This window comes from Fistularia commersonii, chromosome 9, assembly GCF_037954325.1.
Source record: "Fistularia commersonii isolate RoL2024-O1a breed Wild chromosome 9, RoL_Fcom_v1.0, whole genome shotgun sequence".
Lineage (NCBI taxonomy): Eukaryota > Metazoa > Chordata > Actinopteri > Syngnathiformes > Fistulariidae > Fistularia > Fistularia commersonii.
In genome coordinates, this window is record NC_141292.1 from 9,890,118 (window position 1) to 9,911,954 (window position 21,837).

The 21,837-nt window shown below is 39.0% G+C and overlaps 1 protein-coding gene across 2 annotated transcripts; it reads left to right on the forward strand.

Moving 5' to 3' along the window:
• The first annotated feature begins 3,655 nt into the window (after window positions 1-3,655).
• On the forward strand, window positions 3,656-21,612 carry dmgdh (dimethylglycine dehydrogenase). 2 transcript variants are annotated; one of them, XM_086152392.1, is made up of 17 exons: window positions 3,656-3,788; window positions 4,391-4,514; window positions 4,697-4,862; window positions 7,046-7,144; window positions 7,229-7,393; window positions 7,897-8,101; window positions 13,523-13,771; window positions 13,857-14,055; window positions 14,617-14,786; window positions 14,884-15,037; window positions 17,486-17,651; window positions 17,750-17,880; window positions 19,295-19,512; window positions 19,983-20,140; window positions 20,232-20,291; window positions 20,738-20,872; window positions 20,954-21,612. In XM_086152392.1, exons 2-17 carry the CDS (start codon window positions 4,393-4,395, stop codon window positions 21,164-21,166), a joined length of 2,610 nt encoding a protein of 869 aa, XP_086008518.1. In that variant the 5' UTR covers window positions 3,656-3,788; window positions 4,391-4,392; the 3' UTR covers window positions 21,167-21,612. The 2 variants fall into 2 exon arrangements, with proteins under 2 accessions (XP_086008518.1, XP_086008517.1); XM_086152391.1 differs by lacking the exon at window positions 3,656-3,788 and having other exon boundaries at window positions 4,112-4,514.
• The last annotated feature ends 225 nt before the right edge of the window (window positions 21,613-21,837 follow it).

Here is a 21,837-nt window from a genome sequence, read left to right on the forward strand (position 1 = left end):
TGGGTCTGTTCCCTCGCTCTTGCATCCCTAGATTTTCTTCCCAGAATTCTTTCAGCTGTGCTCTCATATTGCTTATCTATAACAAACACAGCTAATTTAACCAATACAAAAAAAGAACAAGGAGAAATTCAAGTCCAGTAGCCACAACAGAAGATTTCAACAAGAATTCATCATGACCTGGATGACTCAGAACCTCCACAGATAACAAATGGTTTGATTTTACTTTTTATATGGATTTGCTACTGGTTTAATGTGATCTCCTCTGAGCATTTTCCTTGCTGCTTAGAAAACAATGGAGTTTATTTGCAAAGATAAAAAGGGCATTAAGAATATACATAACAAGCTCTTCACAAGTTCATTAGCAGAAAATCCAATTAAACAGAATGAATAGATCTTTTTAAGTGTCAAATAGTGATACAGAGGAGAATAAAATGCATCATTGTGAAAGGCTTCATAATTGTGTCCAACATAACACAAAGCCTTTGTTTGTTTGCTGATATTCAGTCCACAAATTCACACAACTTTGCCGCAAATTATTGCAGTAAATTGCAGATTGTAACAGTCATCACTTCATGGTGCTTAAAAAGGAACCAGTGTTGGATGAATAAGTTATCCAATCACAAAAGTATTTTTATTTTTATTAACTGAAAATAACTGGAATCTTTGTTTTCAAATGATTCATCGGATTATCATTTTGGCAAATTAAAAACTTATGATTTTGATCAAAACCAGGTTTCAAACATCACTATCCCAGGGTTCTTAGCTTTGTTTCCAAGTTATGCACACATCTACCTGTAGGAGATGACAAAGAAGAACTAACTTAAACCTAAACTAGCCATTTGATATCCATCAGGTTTGGCACAGTTGTCTCCCAAACCTCAATCGAGACAGTTCGTTCAGGCGTATTTGAAATTGTCACTAGGGGGCAGTAACATGGGAATTTTAACAAGAAGTGAAACATGGCCTGAACAACAGAGCACTTTAATCACATTTAATGCTTTTGACCCCAGAAGTCTAATCATGTTTCAAAAATCAAATAATCCATAACTATATCTATATACCAATGCAAATAGGTTACACCCCAACATCTACATTCTTTGCCGTGCAGTTGTATCCTTGCATATCCTCACCTTCCTAAAATAATTGCCTCTGTAATTTTATTAATGTTCCAGAATTAACCCAAAAATGCTCAATATGAGCCTGAAGTTGGCCCGTTTTTACTACCTTTTTTTATTTTTATTTTAATTGAACTGTTTCCCAGTTGTGATTGACTGGCGATCAGCCCAAAACTGACAGAAAGTATGCATGGCCCCTCGTACAGAAATATACCAGTATTTACATATTTCTAAATAATTTGATGCGATTAAGAATGCAAAAACTATATGATTGAATTTTTTTGTCATAAGAAAAAAAAAAAGTATTGCTGTTAGTTGTCTGATGTACAGAAAAATAACTTGTTAAAATACTTTTTGGAATAAAAAAAAAGGTATAAAGATAGACTTATGAATAATAGCAACTCTTTTATCAATACACTTCCTGCACCCATTTCTCATGAGATTACGGTATGTGTAAATTAAGGCACATGTCAGCCAAGGTGTAGTGCTGTTTGAGATTTGAAAAGTTTACTTTTTAGGATATCCCCCATAGCGAAAGTTAATTTTGAAAAAAAAACAAAAAACAAAAAAAACAAATAACTTTCTTTTTATCCCAGGGAAAATAATGATTCACAACTGTCACATGTTTTGGCATCACAATTACATATAAATATATATATATATATATATGGATGTTTGATCCTGACACTTAGGGCAAGTTAATGCCTGTTTGCAGATCAAGTTAATCTTGTGTCTTTATAAACATGGCCCTATTGTTATTTTCTATCTACAGCATCTCAACAAACACTTTCTGTTTATAAACATTCTCCATACTTGACCTGCTTTCTATGAAGCTGATCTCTCTCAGAAATGTGAGCACCTCCCAAAATAGGCTAAGTAAAAGAACCATCAAGTTTGAAAGAAAACTGAAAGACTTTTATTCTTTCAAAATATAGGGTATGTGGCTGTCAGGCTTTTTCTTTCTAAATGTAACCTTTGACTTATGAAGAAGCTATTCAGTTTATCAGCGATCGCTCATAGTCTTGAGGGCAGATGCGCTCATCAAAACGATGAATGGCATTGACACATGCGGCTGGCGAAGCCTGCAGAGGACATCTAATCCTTCGAAGCAGTTGGGAAAGTTGTGTAACAGCGGAGACAGAGCACCAGCATCTAGACTGGTTCACTCCTGCTTTGCTCAGATAGAAGTGTTTTGCCACCTCTAATATGTATTTGTCAATGATGCTTTGTGACAAATTATTTGATTTCCTTAAAAACCTGTGGTGCAATGGGCGTCTTGATTGAAGACTGGAATCTTTAATTTTGGGAAAAATTACAACATGCACTTAAAGATGAAAATAGGAAGTCTTACTGAGTATGTAGTCATCTGAAAGTAAGAGTTATCACACCTGCAAATATGAAAAAATTTTAATTATTGCACATCTACATAGGCAGGTTAATTGAATGGACGCTGGGCAGTTTTATCTGCTTAAATAGGTTAAATGGTTAAATAAGGCCGGACAGATGTATTTATACAATGTAACATTCATTATAGGTCAGCCTGGATCAGATTAACCCGATGTGGTGCCCCCCGGAAGATTCCACAGACGGCGTGTCTTTCTCCAAGTGTCTATGAAAAAGCAACACCCACATACAGTATTACAAACTTGTTTGAAAGGTTTCGAAAAGCTTTTCGCAAAAGGCTTCTGATTTTATCATAAGGTTGACAATTTATTTTCAAATTTGGGTATAATTTTCAAATAGAGCCAGAGTATTAGGCATTACTGATTTGCATTTACTTTCTGATATAAAGGTTTTTGGATTTTTATCTGTGTATTAAGCTTCAACCCTATCTAATATGCTGATCCATTTTTTTCCCTAATTTCTGGCCCTCTTCCAATACATTTCCATTGAGTTGTTTTTTTTTCCAGTGAGAGGCCCCCTTTGCCCCAAATAAGAAAAGGCAACAAGCAATTAACAGTCTGTAAAAAAAAATCCCTTGAAAATAAACAAGAAATTTCATGTTTTTTCGGGAGTCCCTTCACAAAAAAATAAGGAGGCTCCAAAAAATATTAACAAAAGAGACAGGCTTTCCTGATAGGCTGGGCGTGACCTAATTTCACCGAATGCTTCAGGTGGGTAATTATGTTAGTAGGGTAAAGATTATTTGCAGAGAGAAATACAACATTCCAGCTTGCTGCTGATAGCGGCAACAGAAACACATCACCTGTTACTGTGTAACTTTATGTTTGGTGGATTTCAACTTGATCAACTTATTCCCCCACAAGAGAAGTCTTTACTTATCAAGGCAGGTATTTGATGATGTTTTGTGATTCAGCATGACATGTCTTGTGAGCAGAAGCCTGAAAGTAAGTAAGATATTGCTGTTTTGGTGCCTAAAATACCCACTGATCACTAAAATGCTGTGTAGACAAATCAATCTGAGTTCTCTTCTTGTTTTGCATAGCAGTGTTTGCATTAATGTGCTATCAGGACAAACGTCCAGCTCAAACCTGTTGCAGCTGTTCCAGGGGAGGTTGTGTTGTGATAAAAAGGCTCAAGGACCACAGAGAGATAATGCCTGAGAGCAGTGAGGCGTTCAGGTCACTTTGATCGAATGCATTTATGGTGCTTTCAGTGTTTCCTAGCCCTCCTGCTACACTGTTCCTGTGAGACAGGACAGCGATTATTTTGGTAAGATCAAATAAATGCACATAAAAGTATAATGTAAGTACTTATAATTTGGTAAATGAATTCAGCAAATTATTAAAAAAACTGTCCTTAATTAAATAATACAAATGCTATTTCATGACTCCTGATAATTCATTATATCTTACAATCATTTCAGAAATGTTATTTTCTAATAATGCTGACAATACACATCTATGTCCATCTGCACTGTTGTGAAAACCTGCGCCCTGTGGATGTGTGAAATTTAATAAATATACATATATTATACATCATTTATTTTTATTTATGACACAGTTTTCAAATTTAATTATTTTAACTCTAATTTTATTTTTTTTTATTCTTTTTTATTTTTTTTTTCATTTTACTCTGCCGTTCTTTAACCTATATTCGGGGCTGTGGCGCAGCAGGGGTTAACCTGACGGCGGGTCACTCTGGGTAAAGTTACTGGTTTACTTCTGGGTCTGTGGGCGGATCGACACCCGGGTTGTAAGACTAACAACACCAAAGGAGAGAGCGACAGGCCAGCGACAGGAACGCCGGGTATGATCTGATCCCGCGCGTTTGTGAGCGTGTGTGAGTGTGCGTGTGTGTATGTGTTCCTGCAGCCATGTCTCGGATACTGAACTTGGTGCGCGTCCATCTGCGGAGAGATCTCTCAACACGTGGACGAGCAGCTCCTCTCCCTGTGCGGACGTTGAGCTGCACATCCAGAAAGCAGGCAGAGCAAAGGTGAGAGTCTTTTGAGAGAATCAGAGGGGGAGGTCTCCCCCCCCCCCACCCCCGGAGTTTGCAATAAAGCTGTAATAACAGCAACACCACTTAATCTGTCAACAAATCACACCTCTATCTTCTCTGACAAGGTTGTATTAAAAGGTGATTCGTGTGACATCTTTCCTCTCTTGGTCTCCCAGTGATGCCTCTGCAAGCCTGAGGGGGCTGAAGGACACCGCGGAGACGGTGGTGATAGGTGGAGGATGCGTGGGGGTCAGCTTGGCCTACCACCTGGCCAAAGGTGGCATGAAGGATGTGGTGCTGCTGGAGAAGTCTGAGCTGACCGCTGGCTCCACCTGGCACGCCGTATGTCCCCCGCAAGCGTTTGTTGTGTCGATGCAAGGAGGCTCGTCACAATAGTCGAAACCCGTCACGTAGTCAGCATCACCTGTTAATATAATACATTTTTTATTATATTTCCTGTGTGGTAAAAAAATATTCCGATACATCTCTCTCATTTCACATAATTGAATGAATCAGAAATAGTGATATATCAGCGTGAAAATTCCCTAAACCTTGCAAGAGATCAGTCAAAATCAGCAAGAGGGTCCTTCGAAATAACCAAAAAGGTCATAGCACAAAAAAAATTAGGAAATCGTAAAAAGTAAACTGGAAGGACAGAATCAGCTGGTAAGTAGTTGGACATGAGTGGGCAGTGAAAAGAAAACTAAAGGTAAATAAGCAAAAACATTTCTCTAAATGAACATGAAGTATATTCATTTCAATCAAAATAATATAGTTAAATATCTGTGTCTGATTTCATGTTAAAGGCTTATTTGTTTCTTTATTTCCATTTTCTTAAACAGCCGAATTCCCGTGCTTTCAGCTTACTTCAAAGTTTAACTCTTCTTCGTCTCTATATGTTGCTTTAAATTCAGCTTTTGCTCTTGAATCATTATCATATAAGTAAAATGGCAAAATAGGTCGAGATCCGAAACCTCAAGATTCTTCCAAGAGAGTATTTTATTTTTCTTTACGCTTCTTTCTGTGTGGTTTATGGAGGCATTCACAGTCCTGACCTGTTTTCTCTCTGACCCCCCTCAGTGATCAGCTCTGTACCGTAAAGTTATAAATACATACCTGACTCTGCAGAAGGGGACTCTTTCTCAGTTACTCTCCTCACAGTTGTTCAAATGGGATCTGAAACTGCTTCTTGCATTTCCCCCACCCCCTCCCTATAGATACTATAGCCTCTTAGTGACTAAAGTGAGACAGATAAAGGCTGGTGGCAAGTAAGGATTAACTTATTCAAATAAATTAAATGCAGGCCAACACATGTAGTAAATAATCTGCAAATCTGATGACATGCTGGAAAAATGCATCTTAGTTATTTGGCCTTGCTCTCATGGAGTATGCAGTTTTGAATAGAATTACATCTACAGTAAACAGCTGATGACTTCATGATGAAGCAATGATATTTTATATTTTATATGATATTTATCTAATAATGATAACAATAACATATTCACATTCTGATCAGTAGAGTACGTGCCTTCCTCTGATAAGCAACGCACACACACCTGAACATTCATGTGATGTAGACCAGGCCACTTCCTCCATCCCTCCCAGTCCTTTGTGGTCCAGCTCTGATGCTTGCATGGCCATAGCGGGTGCTTTTAGCGGTGAGCGAGGGTCGGCATTGACACTCGCATTCATCTGCGTGCTCTCAGACCCAAACACATCAGGCTGACACACTGCTGGATCTGCCACCTCTCCATCCAGTTTACCAGTAATTATAGTAGCTCTTTTGTTAGTTTGGGCCACATGGACCATTCTTTGCATGCTGTTAAGTCCTGCCTAAAAATCGCGGCTTGGCTCTATGGTTTCCACAAGACATTTTCCTGCTAGTTTGATCCCAACCGCGTCAAACGTGCATTTCGAGACTTGTCCGCATTTTCGATTTGCTATGTGATCGCGTTTATGAGTGTACACAATCATTTGGACAAACGCAACCAGTGTTGACTCAATGACTCAATGATAATATCTTCTCAGCAAACAATAAATGCTGCTGTTGGTGTTTGTTCACCCAACTCAAGTTCACGTATAAATAAGTTCTCAGAATGCATGATGAAGATAAACATGATCATTGAATAGTATGTAACTGCATAATAAATTAGCTGAGCTTTTTTCAGATGCGATCAAGTGGGTGAATAATTATAAACATGTTTATAGGAATGTGATTTACATTGCTTTGAGTAAATCTGTTTGTCCTGTTGCCATAACGATGCATTTCACAGGTAGCTCCTCCTTTGCCATAGTATGAGACTTGAAAAAGAACTGAGTGATTCATTGTTCGTTTACTACTTTAAAAGCCGCTAGTCTTGAAAGATCAGTCGTGAATCCACTGAAATTTCCCGGACATTTTGTTTTAAGAGAGAGAACCACAAGCAGACAGCAGAGAAATAGTCTGCCGTCATATCTCTGACGGTACTTATAAAGTCTATCGATGTTGTGTCTCTGTGTCATTAAGTGATATGATTTGATTTCAGGCTGGTCTGACGACGTATTATCATCCTGGAATCAACCTGAAGAGGGTTCATTATGACAGCATTAAACTCTATGAGAAGCTGGAGGCAGAGACTGGTCAGGTGAGTTTTGGTTTAATACTTGGTATGAGGAGCCACTGTGTGTAGTTTTATTTCAGATTTAGTCATTGGATTATGTCTGCGCAGGCCGTGGGCTTCCACCAGCCAGGTAGTGTGCGCATCGCTTCCACTGCTGCTCGGGTGGATGAGATGAAGTACCAGATGACCCGCACACACTGGAATGTGACGCCTCAGTACTTGATCGGACCAGAGAAAGTCCACGAATATTTCCCTCTACTCAACATGGACAAGGTCAGTAGAGACCGCCATCCCTGTATGAATAAGCAGCTCTTGGCAGACAGGAATGGCAAATAATTCTTGAAAGTTTATTTGACTTTAGCGGTATAGCAGCAACCTTGACCCACGTGACCTGACATTCACAGTGCGGAAGCAAAAACTATGAAAACTTGCCTGATCAATATTTATATGAAAGAAATCTCATCAGCCTCTCGTATCTGCATTTGTTTGAACGTAGGTTGTCACATCAGTGGTCAGAGATCTAATGGCAACCATTTGTCATCAGACGACTGATTCTAATGCTATTGATGTTATTTAGGTGGGGCTGTTATTGCTAAAACAAAATCCAACATCAACCAAATATCCAAGTCTTAAACCGTACCCGCTTCACTATCTTTATTCACAAGAAGAGACATTTGGTATACAAGGCGAGTGTCGGTCATCCTTTTGATGAAGTTGTCCCATTCAGGAAGCTTCTCAGTCATGATAACTAAGGTGTATGTGGGCCTATTCTGTAGATTTTGGCCGGTCTCTACACTCCCGGTGACGGTCACATCGACCCCTACTCTCTCACTATGGCTCTGGCTGCTGGAGCTCGTATGTACGGTGCCCGGATCCACAACCAGGCCCCAGTTACAGGCCTGAGCCAAACAGCCGATGGCAGGTGGGATGTCCAGACCCCTCATGGAACCATTCGTGCAAATCGCATCGTCAACTCATCAGGTTGGCACGAATGCATATCGATGCACTAATGCTTTATTCTGAAAGCAGATGCTTCTGTACAAGATATTTTCCCTTTCAAAGACACCATTGTGATTGTGCGGTGAAAAAAGTCAAGGAGGAGCTTCTCCCCTCTCTCTTGGCTCCGGCTGCTGCCAGTCTGCCTGATGCCATGTGCAGAGGCTCCAGAGGCTCCAGACTGAGAGCTGGAGGACAAGGGTTTCGAATTTTCTATCACCCAAAAGGATTTCTGTAATCCTAACCATAACTCAGAGGAGAGATAGTGAATATATTGGTAGAGGGATGTTGAGGTTGGAACTGCCAGACAGGAGGACTAGAGGAAGACCAATGAGAGGATTTATAAATGAGTGACAGAGGACATGAAGTTAGTTGGTGTGAGAAAAGAGGATACAGAGAACAGAGTAACATGGAGGCGGTCGATTCAGTATGGCGACCCATGAAGGGAGCAGCTGAAAGAAAAGAAGACTGCACTGCATTGCACTCAGTCCATTTTTTAACAAAGCTTTCATATGATGCACAACTACCAATGATTATTGTCAGTGAAAGGACTTGTGTATAAAATCACAATTCCATTTTTCAAAAGGTAATGAAGTAAATCAACCCCTCATCCAACATATGGCTCAGCTTTTGTGTTTTATTAACAAAAATGACTTTGGCGGATATTTTAAGGAGGGGACGATATTTTGCTGGAAGTCATTTAACCTATGTCAAAAATGCCATTGTCAAAGTTGTATAAACAAATTTTGACTTTCAAGAAGTGAAGAGTAAATGAAAAAGAAAAAAAAACATTTTGAAAGAACAAATAATTTCACATGTTCCTGTTTTGTAAGAGTGTCTAAAAACCTGACTGCAAAATCCCTTGCACGCACCTTGGTAATTTTTCCTCTAAAATCTCCTCAGACTTATAACAGACTCGAATAACAGCAAGCAATGTAGTCCCATTTAAAAAAAAAAAGTCTCAATAGTCTTGTGTAATAAATGCATCAGCCAGATTCTACAAACAAGACTATTTGTTTTTATGAGATACTTACTGACATTATTTTATTTAAGAAACAATCAAAATGTACTTGGATTTGTGCAGTCAGCTGAGGGTGGAAATCTGCCACATTTTCAGTCTGTCTTCAATCAAATACATTATCTGCAGACGCTCTCTATGACAGGAGTACTTTGACCACGGAGACTGACACTCGCAGAGTTCAGGGCTCCAAGCTTGAACTGGGTCATACCAGTTCTGGGGGGATTTTATTGGCAATGATCACTCTCTCCTATCCTTGCTGCTTCTGCTTGTTTTTCTGGCCAGATTCACAGGGTTCCTGCTGTATTTGCTTTCATTTCTCTTCAGACACCAATAGACGTGGCATATTTTCATTTTTCACATTTTGCTCGGTCACACTTTGGCTCTTACTCTGTTACAAGAGCGAGAAGGCAAAAACTTCAAACTCATCTTGTTTGTAATAAGCCGCAATTTCCTCTGTGGACAAAGTGCAAATCAAACTATTCAAGTAATATCTCGTTGCTCTGTATTTTCTATGTGTGTGCATCTTCCTGGCCTTTCTCCCCCTCTGTGTCACGTAACCAATCCAAACTGGCCAACTACTCACTTCTCCTCCAATCATGAAGCTTCAGCACTCACACGCCTCCTGACAGGGCTGTTTTTAGTTTTTTTTCAGTCTGGGGGTCTGAGATAAAGCTTTTCCCCAGACTTAAACTTCAATGCCATTATCTCACCAGTTAGTTTACTTGCATACATTTGCATTATTTCTACAAGAAAGCATCTAAAATCGACCCTTGACCCTTTCTGGGGATGGTAGGGCTCTGTGATCAGAAAATTGTGAGTGTGTCCTGGTCTAATGTGTTTCATTATTGCTTTATTTTCAGCTTTTTACTCTATTCAGGGTGTGAAATATATTAAAAAAATCAGTTTATTTGGAAATTTAGCTCCAATTTAATTTCCCTTGAATATAGCTATATCTCACCTGTGACTTCTTAATCCCATCCCTTAGGCTTGTTTCACATTCAGCCACAACCCTTGCTCAGATTCTTTTGTGTTTATGATGGGGTTTTATTTTAGCGGTTCTAGGATTGACAGCAGATACTTTGTGGGGAGTCAGCAGGGTTAAAGTTTCATCCGCAAAATACCACTTTGCGTCGAAGGCAGCAACTGCTAAGGAGCGACAGCAAGTTTTTTTTCTTAACACATTGTGTGTGCACATTATTGTTTAAAGCTCATAAACCCAAATGTGCTGTATGCTGAATTTTACAATTTCATTCTTCAAACTCTGTCTTGTTTTTCTCTTGACCTGTTTCACATTCTGTTACCTTCTCCATATGTGAGACCTCAGTTTTTGTCCAGCCAACCCCCCCGGCCCCTTCTTCACCAAGTTAGCCTCCCCCTTTGACATATAGGACTCGAAAGGGGACAAAGCTAATGTTCCCTGGAATGTGACCAGTGTCAGCTGTGTTACCCGAAAAGAGAGAATAGCCTTATCACTTCAAGCCTATAATTTATATATTTATTCTGTGCTAAGCCAAAAAAAACCCTTTTTCTCTGTTTTTGTGTAGTTATTGTCTTAAAGAATTGACTTGACTGATTTCAACACCAAATATGCATAAATGAGCGTAAAATTGCCTGAATATCAACAAGATGTGACCTCAATGTACGTTGGTATCAATACCACTTCCAGGGATAGCATGGGTACAGAATCATTGGTCCATGATTGTTTTATTATGGTACTGTGAAAAGTCAGAGGAGCCTCTGGTTCAAGGTACATTTCAGTGTTCATTGTAACCATGAATAGGAACAGGTACACTACATGTACAGCACTTATAATTGGACTCAATGGACACTTTGAGTTAATTTTGTTGATCTTGTTGACTCACAGCGACAGCCAAATGCTCCATTTCAGGCTAATCCAGTGAATTACAATGGTATGTATGTGAAGGCGCTTAGTAAACATGTTCCAGTTTATCGCCAAAACAGTCCATAACCGTATCAGGGTCTTGCATATAATCATCTCCACCGCACCCTACCTCTCATTTCACTTAGGAGATATAAATATACCTCAGAGTGGTAACAGGCTACAGAGGAGTAAATATATTATATTTAGGCTGAGTTTCCTGAGGAACATCTTACATCACAGCAGCGGTATTGGCCCGGTTTACTGTCTGCACACTGTGTGCTTTTTGGGGCTTGAAGAAGGTTCTGTTGTACATTAGATGTTCGAAATGCTCTGGCAAAGATTCTGATAGATTTAGCAGTACAGCTAATGCATGTATTTAAACATGGTTAAGGTTAGGCCAAGGGGTGTATAAATACTACCTGTATTCAGGAGTGCACTCAGGGGGTTGTTGAGACTCACAGAGAATTATTAATACTACCATCACCACTAATTCCACAAATACTACCAGTGCTGATTCCAGCTACTGCTGCTACTACTGCCATTATCTACTAGAACTACCAATATTTGCTCATGCTAATCTGACTAAAAGTGGTGTGCAATGGAAAAGTATCTGTACTGCTACTGCCACCTGGCACTTCTGCTAATATTACCTTCACCTTCTGCATCGACTTCAACCGTTACCATAAGTAGCAAATACTATCAACATCTAGCACTGCTACTGCTAGGTAGATTAGGCTAGGCTAGGTATCTTATTCAGGCTGAGGGAGAATTTCACAGCTCCTGCAGTATCCACAAACACCAGGTAGGTAACTGAAATAAGTGAGGAAGAGTTGCACTAAATACTAGTTAAATAAAAACAAAATAAAATTCGACACCGTTACAAAGCCACACAACAAAGCTACCATCTACTGCTGCAACTATTACCAATACCTGGTACTACTGTTCATGCTACTCCCACTGCAACCACCTACTTCCATGATTACTGCAATTACCTTATAACACCTTGGATACTACCAAAGTAAAGTATGTACTACTACTACTACTACTACTACAGCTATCACCACCAATTGGTTCTACCTTTGTACTACTCACCTACTATTACACCTATTTACTGCTTGTACTAATCCCTTCACCTCCTACAACAAATACTATTATTACTGCTACCACAGCCACCTACTTGTGCTACTACTAACATAAACCGCTACCTCAAGCACCACTTACTGTTATTATTACTTCTACGGTCTATTGTATTACAGCTACTACTTCAACCTTGTACTACTCTCAGCACCTTTTTACAGCTAATACTAGTAATGTACAAGACATTATTGTAATGTAGTACCACTCGCTAGTGGTCTGTTGCCTCCTTTTTGCAAGAAGTAGCCCTATCCTCCCCCCTGCTTCTATTGGGTACGTGTTGCAGGTAGTAAAAATGATGTACATCCAAGTAAATAATGAAGTGTGAAGCTGAGGTACAAAGCTGACGTTCAAGCGCAAAGGGTTTTGTGTCCTCAAGCAAAAATCATTAAATGATTTCATTTTGTTTACAAGGAACCGATGCGTCATTTTCCCAACCCAGTAGCAAAACCTGAAGGGTGTGTTCTCTCTCTGACAACGAGTTGTATTCATTCAAAAAGTCTGTGCACCAGGATCATTAAACATGGAGAATATTATGAGCTAGTTTCCAGTTCAGGGCCAATTACCTTGACAGATCTCCAAAACTCAAGTACCATGGAACAATAACTAATTTTATAACTAAAACATGGTAACTGACCTGAGCAAAACTTCTAATTGTCTGTGCTGCTCCATCCACCCACTCAGTTTTGTCCTCTCCGTTACTCTGGCTCCTTCCTGCCGTAAATTTAAATATGCACAACTCAAAGTCAAGACCTCATCTCCTCCGCATTTGAAGGAAGCATTTCTTGGCCCGTTTTAGGTTTCAAGATAAATCCACTAGCTGCTGAGGTACGGAATATCTTGTGCCAGATAAACAATATATCTGATTTACTTCATACGCTGTGGAATTGATAAATCCCACTTTCATTGTACAACATTGTTATTCCTAGTTGAAATTTAGACTGTTTGTGACTGAGTTTCTTGTAGCACCTTGTTAATTTTGTGGTAATTGTTTGAATTGTTTTAATTCTGTTCATGCAGAACAAATCAATTATGGTTTTACCAATTTTTAAAATCACGTTTTGACAATATCATTTACACCTTGCTTGCTTGTATATATTGACGTGCACATCTGTGTCAATCTAAAATGCTGTTACATTATGTCAAATATATATGTTTCAAGTGATACATCAGGTAGAACCCATTCCCATTTCCGTTGGATTTGATAAAACGTGAATAGAAACGTTATGACACGTGAATCAGTCATGGAGCAAGATTGTAACAGACTGGTAAAATAAAGTGACATTTCCAAAAATTGTGATTGTGAACCCATAATTGGCTTCAGTTTACTACTGGTCAGGTTAAATAACAGTAAATCCATTATTTATAGGATTCTGGGCCCGGGAAGTGGGTCAAATGATTGGATTTGAACATCCCACCATCCCAGTGCACCACCAGTATGTGGTGACAGCAACAGTGCCAGAGGTCAAGGCTTTGAAGAAGGAGCTTGCCGTCATTCGGGACCTGGAGGGATCATACTACCTGCGGCAGGAAAGAGATGGTCTGCTGTTCGGTCCATATGAGAAGATGGAGAAGATGGTGCTGCAGGATTCCTGGGTCAGAGATGGAGTTCCTCCAGGTCCGTCCGTCATGGATGAAGCCTTGTCGACTTGTTTGCATTTGATTTGACCTGTAACTCTGGCTCCTTCGTTTGGCTGCTATAGGTTTTGGCAAGGAGCTGTTCGAGTCGGACCTGGACCGTATTATGGAGCACGTTGAAATGGCGATGGAGATGGTTCCAGTGCTTAAGACAGCTGATATCATCAACATAGTGTCTGGACCAATCACATACACGCCTGACCTGCTGCCCATGGTGGGACCACACCAGGGTGTTCGCAACTACTGGACTGCCATTGGATTTGGGTACGTGTGGGGACATAAGGACTTGTTGATCAGTTAACTAGTAAATAGGGTAGTGATGATACAGTGAACTTAAGTTAATGTCAATAAGTTAACATTTAAGTTAATGGATCAATGGATCAATCAGGGCTTGATGCATCCAGGATATTTCACAAACAGAATGAAATCAACATAAGCATTTAGATTAAGATATCCTTAACCATTTTTCGTACTTATAGTGCCTTCTTTACTATCTTAAAATGTTCAAACTTTAACATTGCTTCAAGAGTTTATTTTATTTTATTAATCATTTGCTCATTAATCGTTTACCATTTTAAAGTTATTTTTCATAACATTTTTATAAATTGGGGCAACATTTCTTTGATGTTTTAGCAAATCAGGTAAAACTTGTTTTTTAACCCTTGCAGTTTTATACAGACAGGTAAGACCTTAACTTAAAGTTTAACAACAGCTTTGCAGAGTAAGCTGAGGAACCCTAGTGCCCCCTCACTATAATGTAATTCAATGTACTCAATTTTCAAATGTGATTTGTCACATTTGAAACCATGGGTATACTGTGTTCAGGTATGGAGTTATTCATGCCGGTGGTATCGGTAAGTTCCTGAGTGACTGGATTCGAAATGGCGAGCCTCCATACGACCTGATTGAATGCGATCCCAACCGCTACGGCAAATGGGCCGATGTACCTTTTATGTGTGCCAAAGCTCGGGAATCCTATGGCTTCAACAATGTGGGTAAGAACAGGGGTTGACCGTCACTCGTTCAGAAAATTAAGTGTTCTCCTTTGGACTTAAACTAAAACTCTAATCTCTGTCCTGCTCGTCTCACCAGTTGGTTACCCCAAAGAGGAGCGTTTTGCTGGTCGACCGACTTACCGAACGAGTGGAGTTTATGAGCTGCTGAAAGACAAAGCATCCATGGGATTTCACACTGGATGGGAACAACCTCACTGGTTCTATAAACCAGGAGACGAAACTGAATACAAGTAGGAAACACAAGTTTTCAGCCCTGTTTCTGAGTTTCCATCAAAGCACTCCCATGCTCCAACCTCGAATCAACCAACTCTTCCCAAATGTCGAACAAATGATAAGATTTAATAACTCATAAAAAGCATTACTTTTCAAAAAAATGCACAAGATGAAAAATGACCTCCGCTGGCTAACAGAACATGGGAGAATTGTAAACACTTGTCACTCAGTTTCCTATCAAATCTCATATGACAATATCACAGTTATCAGGATTATTTTGTGCTAAAATATTTTGAAAATTACGCAGAATTTTAAAAAATCACAAGAGTCATGAACCAGAAAGGGCAAGACTGCTTGCCCTTTTTTATATTTTTAAAAATGTTTTAGTATAAAGTCATACGTGGCTTTAATGGTACTGTAGCTTTCAAATATATATGCTTAAAAACTGTAAACAAAGTTACTGTCTCCCCCCTTTCTCTGATGGTATTTCCTAAATTTGGTTAAAACTTACCAGTTATTCAACCAAAAATTGGAGTCCAGCAGGTCAGTTTTACTATTCAACATTTCTATGAGTACATAGGATTTCCTTTCTCTTCCTACGTGTCCGTTCAAAGCATATGCACTACTCATTAGGGTTGCTATTGGTACAGTACAGCTATATATTATTATGTCAGACTTAATATTTTGAGACACAATGTTCTTGGACCAAGATTGATCTGTTCTCCAACAGTCTCCTCCTGTTTATAGTGACTGCAGCCATCTAGCAGTCCGCTGAGAAGCAGCATAAGGGAAGAATTTACTCCTATTCTGCAGGAAGAACGCAGCTGCCAATGTTCAGTAACAAATGCGGACAACTGTCCGTAACGCAGCTTCACCATTTGCGAGACATTGACATTATTTAAATTACCCATCGCAGATTTCATGAGATGATCCTACAAAAGTTTGGTGTCCTGCCATCCTCCAATGTACAAGCCAGTTGGCCCTCTCAGGAGCTGCATAGTTGGCTCAAATCTGTGATATTGAGATTTCCTTGATAAAAAAAAAAAAAAAAAAGAGTTATAAAACTGTTATGCAATTTTTCTTCTCCAACAATGCATAGTTGTGATTTTGAGAGACAGTTTTGGTATAGACTCAAATATCTCAGTACTTCAGTGGGAAATTTTGTACACGTAGTCATCTTGAGATGAGTTTAATTTCATAAAGAAGTATTATTTTTGTTTCTCAAGAATGTGCCTGATGACCAACTACTACCTTAAGTTGTGCAATTTGTATTCACCACATCTTTGGCTTCAGTCTTTCAAATCAAATGTCAGATTTGTTAATGGAACAAGGCAATACTTTGCATTACACAGGGACTTTCTTTTTTTATCACACAAAAGCTCTACTAGGAAATATACACAAAGGAATAAATACTAAAGGCAGACAACACTGATCTCAACATGACACCTTATGTCTGAGGGAAATAGTGGTTATTGTGTGTAGATAAATAGAATAAAGAATGCTTCTTTTCATTTTATTAATTTATTTTCCAACTGGAAACACATTATGTTTGCAGCAAAGACGCCATCGTGGCTTGAATGGAAAAGCAACCTCAGCCAATCAGATTGTCACTGTTATTCTTTTGTATAATGAGTATTAGCATTGCGAATACAACGTGTTTTTTTGAACACAAGATTTACATCCCTAGAACTCAAGAAAATACATTTGTTGTATAATCAGAAATACAATCAAGTTATCATGTCTTGTTATTGGGTTTGCCAAATGTCACCACCCTAGACAGTACTAGACTTTGGACTGAAAGTGATGATACTTCCAGCTGTCTTAGCATCGATCCTCAGTCCTTTGTATGGCCTTTTGGTAGCAGATGCTGCTGTTGCCTTGTGCACATACATGTCATTATATAGGACATAAATTACATTTTTGATAAACAGCATGACTGTGTTACTTGGCTTCCTAACTGTAATTCACATACGGTTTCCTAATCCGCATTAGCACATACTATTCTGGAAAGAAATCCCAGTACTCCATTACCTTCGAACAGTGGTATTGGCCAGGCCAAACCATGAGAATGAATCAAATGTGTTTTGGCAAAGATGCAATGCAATAGCAAGAACAAGCAGGTGCGGACAAATGACAGCATTGAGGCGGTTCCAAAATATTTGAGTCGTTAAAACCATCCTATACAAGCAGTTATTGTGTCTAAGTAATCATTGAAAGTGCATTTGTAACTCACTCACAGTATCTGGTTAACTACACGGATGTGATACCATGAGGGCAGCCAAGTTGGAGTTATTATATCTAAATAATTGGACATTTAGAACTCTCAGAACAATGAACATTTGTTTTCTTTGTTTTAGTTCTAACAAGATGTCTTATGTAACAATAAAACAGTTGTGAGGGTTGCTTTCATTAAAAGAAAAGGCAAAGATAAGCACTTGATTTTAAGGTTTTTGTTTTGCACTTAGGCCCAGTTTCCGACGCACAAACTGGTTTGGGCCAGTTGGCAGAGAGTGCAAACTGGTTATGGAAAAGGTAGGAGTTATAGATTTAACTCCTTTTGGCAAGTTCATCGTGAAAGGCAAAGACTCCCACAAGTTGCTGGACCATCTGTTTGCCAACACCATGCCCAAGGTTGGTTTGGGTGAAAAGTGTGCTAACAAAAACAACCTTACATAAGCTTTTTTTTAATCTTACAGTAGTTCAATGAGTGCATCCTTGCGTGTTTCCAGGTGGGCCAAACGAACATCAGCCACATGTTGACACCCACTGGGAGAGTCTATGCTGAGGTCACCATCACCCAGCTGTCACCCGGAGAGTTCCTGCTCATCACGGGTTCCGGGTCAGAGCTGCATGATCTCAGGTAAAATACAACGAACTGCATACAGTACATGGATTTGATCAATCTTATGCATCTCAAAATAGCTTAAAAATGTACTATTATGTCAAAAATTAGATCCTGAACAAGAAAAAAATCTTGCCAAGTATATTGGACTAATTGGCTATAGAAATAATCAAGTACATAATGGCCCGAAAAATAGTAGAAGCATATACATCTTTTGATTAGTCGAGCACTTGCGCAGAAGCACAAATGTTTCGCTTGTTCACAACCATCCTTTTTTCCCCATTTTTGGGGGATTTAGGCTCTCTTTAGGTGGACAAAAAATTAATCTGTACGTTAATATTTTGAACCTCATTTATGTACTTTTTTTCCCATAATTTGGATTCTCGAATGTCAAAAATTGTTATACATGACCACGGTCGCTATCTAGTGAAAAAAAAGGCATGCTGAAAATTGCCTAAAAATTCAACAAGAATATCCTGGTGTCATTTTAAAACAGACGTTGATAATCTGTTAAGAATTTCAATTATAGGCTTGAATTTAGGAAAAGTGAAAAATAAGAACAACGAAGAATGTTCTGCTGAATATAGCATTCTAAATTGTTTTCCATTTCGTCTACCACAATGTTTTGAAATAAAACAAAGCAATCATACGGCTCATTATCCCACAAGTAAGATAGGATTTAGTTGCAAATCTAGTCAAATAGACTTTGCCAACAAAGTTGAATGCAACACAATCTTAACTCTGTTTTATTGAAATCACAAAGATTTATACAAATTTAAATTTCATGTTCAGAATAATTGTGTGGTTACATGTCAAAAGGTATTTTGAGGTAATGCACCAGTCTTGAGTCGGACCACTGCCAAAATGACACATTTCATTACGACTCCATGCTGAAAAAGCGATGCACAATGGTGAATTGAGTACATTAAGCTGTAGAGAATTTAATACTCATACAATCTGTTTCATGCCTCAGAAATCTTAAACGATCTGACAGCTGTCAGCATAACGCCCCTCCTTTTGCTCCAATCTGAGAGCAGTCACGTATATCATCTACATACACTCATCCAATATAGCCAACTCTTTAAAGCTTACTTTTAATGCTGTACAGTGACCTCTTGTGGTGATGAGTTGACACTACATTTGAAGAATACACAAAATCCTCTGGACGTGTGGCTTGTACAACCTGGGTCATATATATTTGATCAAAATTTGTCTCTCAACAGTCTTAGATGGAAAAAAAATCTATCTATATCAACATTTGCTGATTTTTGTATATAAGGTATTTCAATGGGTCAAGTGTTCAGCGACAAAATAGCATCTCGTGCTTTTGTTACTTATAAAATTGACTGACACACGTCAGTCTATGAAATTGGTCAGAAGTTACATTGAGTCACTGTTTTGCTTTGTTGATTTGATATGAACTGTGATGCAGGTGGATAGAGACCGAAGTAGCAGTCGGTGGTTACGACGTCGATGTTAGCAATGTGACCGACGACATCGGTGTGCTGGGCATCGCCGGACCAAACTCCCGCAAGGTTCTACAGAAACTAACAAAAGAAGACATGGGTGACACTGCATTCAAGTTTCTCCAGTGCAAGTCCATCGAGCTGGCTGGCCGACCTGTCAGGGCCATCAGGATCTCCTACACCGGTATTCATTGTTCAAAGCTAATCCTAACAGAGAAGAAACATAATTCTATACAACTCAATATATGATTCAAGTAAGAAATATTAATGCTAAAGGGCATCTTAAAGTGGAGAGACATGTGCAAAAGCTAAGAACACAACAGATAAATAAGTGTAATAATCTTAATTCTATTTTTGCCCATCACCACTGAGATAGAAGTGAAAGAAATGAAATGTTAAAAATTACAACGGAGAAACATTAACTTCACATGTCAAAATATATTAAACTTATTTTTCCTTATCTTGAAGACAATGCGATACTCAAAAAAAGACCTTTTATCTTCTGATTTTCTGCTTGCTATCACAAAGGTCTCCCCAGGGTGGCGGTGCACAACAGAAATACAGTTCAACACAAGTTGAACTGTCAACACTCAGTATGATGGTGCTGAGTGTATTTTACTGTGTGCTGATTCCCGAAATGCTTGTGTGTTTCAGGTGAGCTGGGCTGGGAGTTGTACATTGATCAGAAGAATATGGCAGCTGTTTATCAGGCCATGATGGAAGCAGGAAAAGACGAGGGAATCGACAACTTTGGCACCTATGCGATGTCCTCCCTCAGACTGGAGAAGGGCTTCAGAGGGTGGGGAGCTGAGGTGTGAGCACACACAGACACACATGGACACAGGATTTAAACAGTAAAGTTGTAACTTTTCATTAAGAAGATGGACTTTTTCTTCTTTCTAGATGAACTGCGATACAAATCCTTTGGAGGCTGGTTTGGACTACTTCATCAAACTCAACAAGGTATGAATACTGGACAAAGGCATTACCATCTCATACCATTGTTCATCAACCTTTTAATATCTGAGCCATCAAACAAAGAATCCCATGCGTACATAAGATATGAAGACATAAAGACAGAAATTGTTTTTTTCCAGGAAGGTCATAATAGATATTTTTTTTGTTGCTATGTTTTTTAATTATATTAGTCTTGCCTAATTTAGGCTATTTTGAATTGATTTCAAATTAATCTCATATGTCTCCAGAAAGCCACTTTGAGAACCTCCGGTTTCATCCATTGATCACAGCAATACTGACTCCATTTCAACACTCCTGACTTGGGAATTTACTCAAGCATGTCAACTGCTTCAAGAATATTGATTTGTTTTACACATACTTGCCTTTAAATTGCACTTTAATCTCTGTTGCTGAAAATGATCAATAACTTAAAATGATGGGTATTTTTCCAGCCAGCTGATTTCATCGGCAAAGCAGCCCTTCAGGAAATTAAAGCTAAAGGCCTGAAGAGAAAGCTGTCCTACATCACCCTGGACACCCACGACATCGACCCTGAAGGCAATGAGACGGTGTGGTACAATGGCAAGGTGAGCGGCAGCTAATAGCCACATCCAGGGTTTTTTTGGTATTTCCTGGTCTGCCGATCATGAACTCTTATTCTTCTCCAGGTGGTGGGGAATACAACCTCTGGAGCCTACAGCTACAGTACGCAGCAGAGCCTGGCGTTTGCCTACCTGCCGACAGAACTCTGCTCTGTCGGCCAGAAGGTGGAGGTAGAACTCCTGGGAAGAAAATACCCAGCCATGGTCATCCAGGAACCACTCGTCCTGACCGAGCCCACGCGGACCCGGCTCCAGAAAAAGGCAAAGGGCAGAGTATAACCACCTCAATCAGTTTCCACTAATGATAAATAAAGAGAGGATACAGAGGAGGACTGGCGATAGCAATTCTGGATGGGTAACTGGTCGACGATCGGTTCCTTGGTCACTTCGAGGAAAGAGTCATGTGATATGTGATGTACTTGAACCACAATGTCTTACGGCGTGAGAATAATTCATATTTTTTGATTCCTCTGTTGAATGTGATATTTTTTTTTTGTCTAGAAACACAGAAGCCACAGCAGCATTTTTGTGTTTCTAATGAAGAACGTTGAGGATATGAGGAGTCTGTGATAAACGTAACAAGCAAATCTACAAACAGAGATGTTATAAAAACCAGTTCATAAAAAAGTGCAAATTTGTACAAAGATTTTTCTATCAATTTTTTTTCTACTCTTATCCGGTTAAAATGGTTTACACTTATGAATAATAAAATGAAAGTGATTTTATCACTGTCTTGCACTTTATTCTCTCGTTCCTCTCTCCTCACAGTTAATTCTCCAATTCACTCAATAGTCGATAGATTGAAATATTTTTACAAAATACTGTATATTATTTGGTTTGTTATAATAAATTTTATCATAAATACTGATATTTGTGCTATAGATTATACTTGAATCTCTAAAAAAACACTTGAATGATGATGTGGACAGTAATGGAAACTGATTCACAAA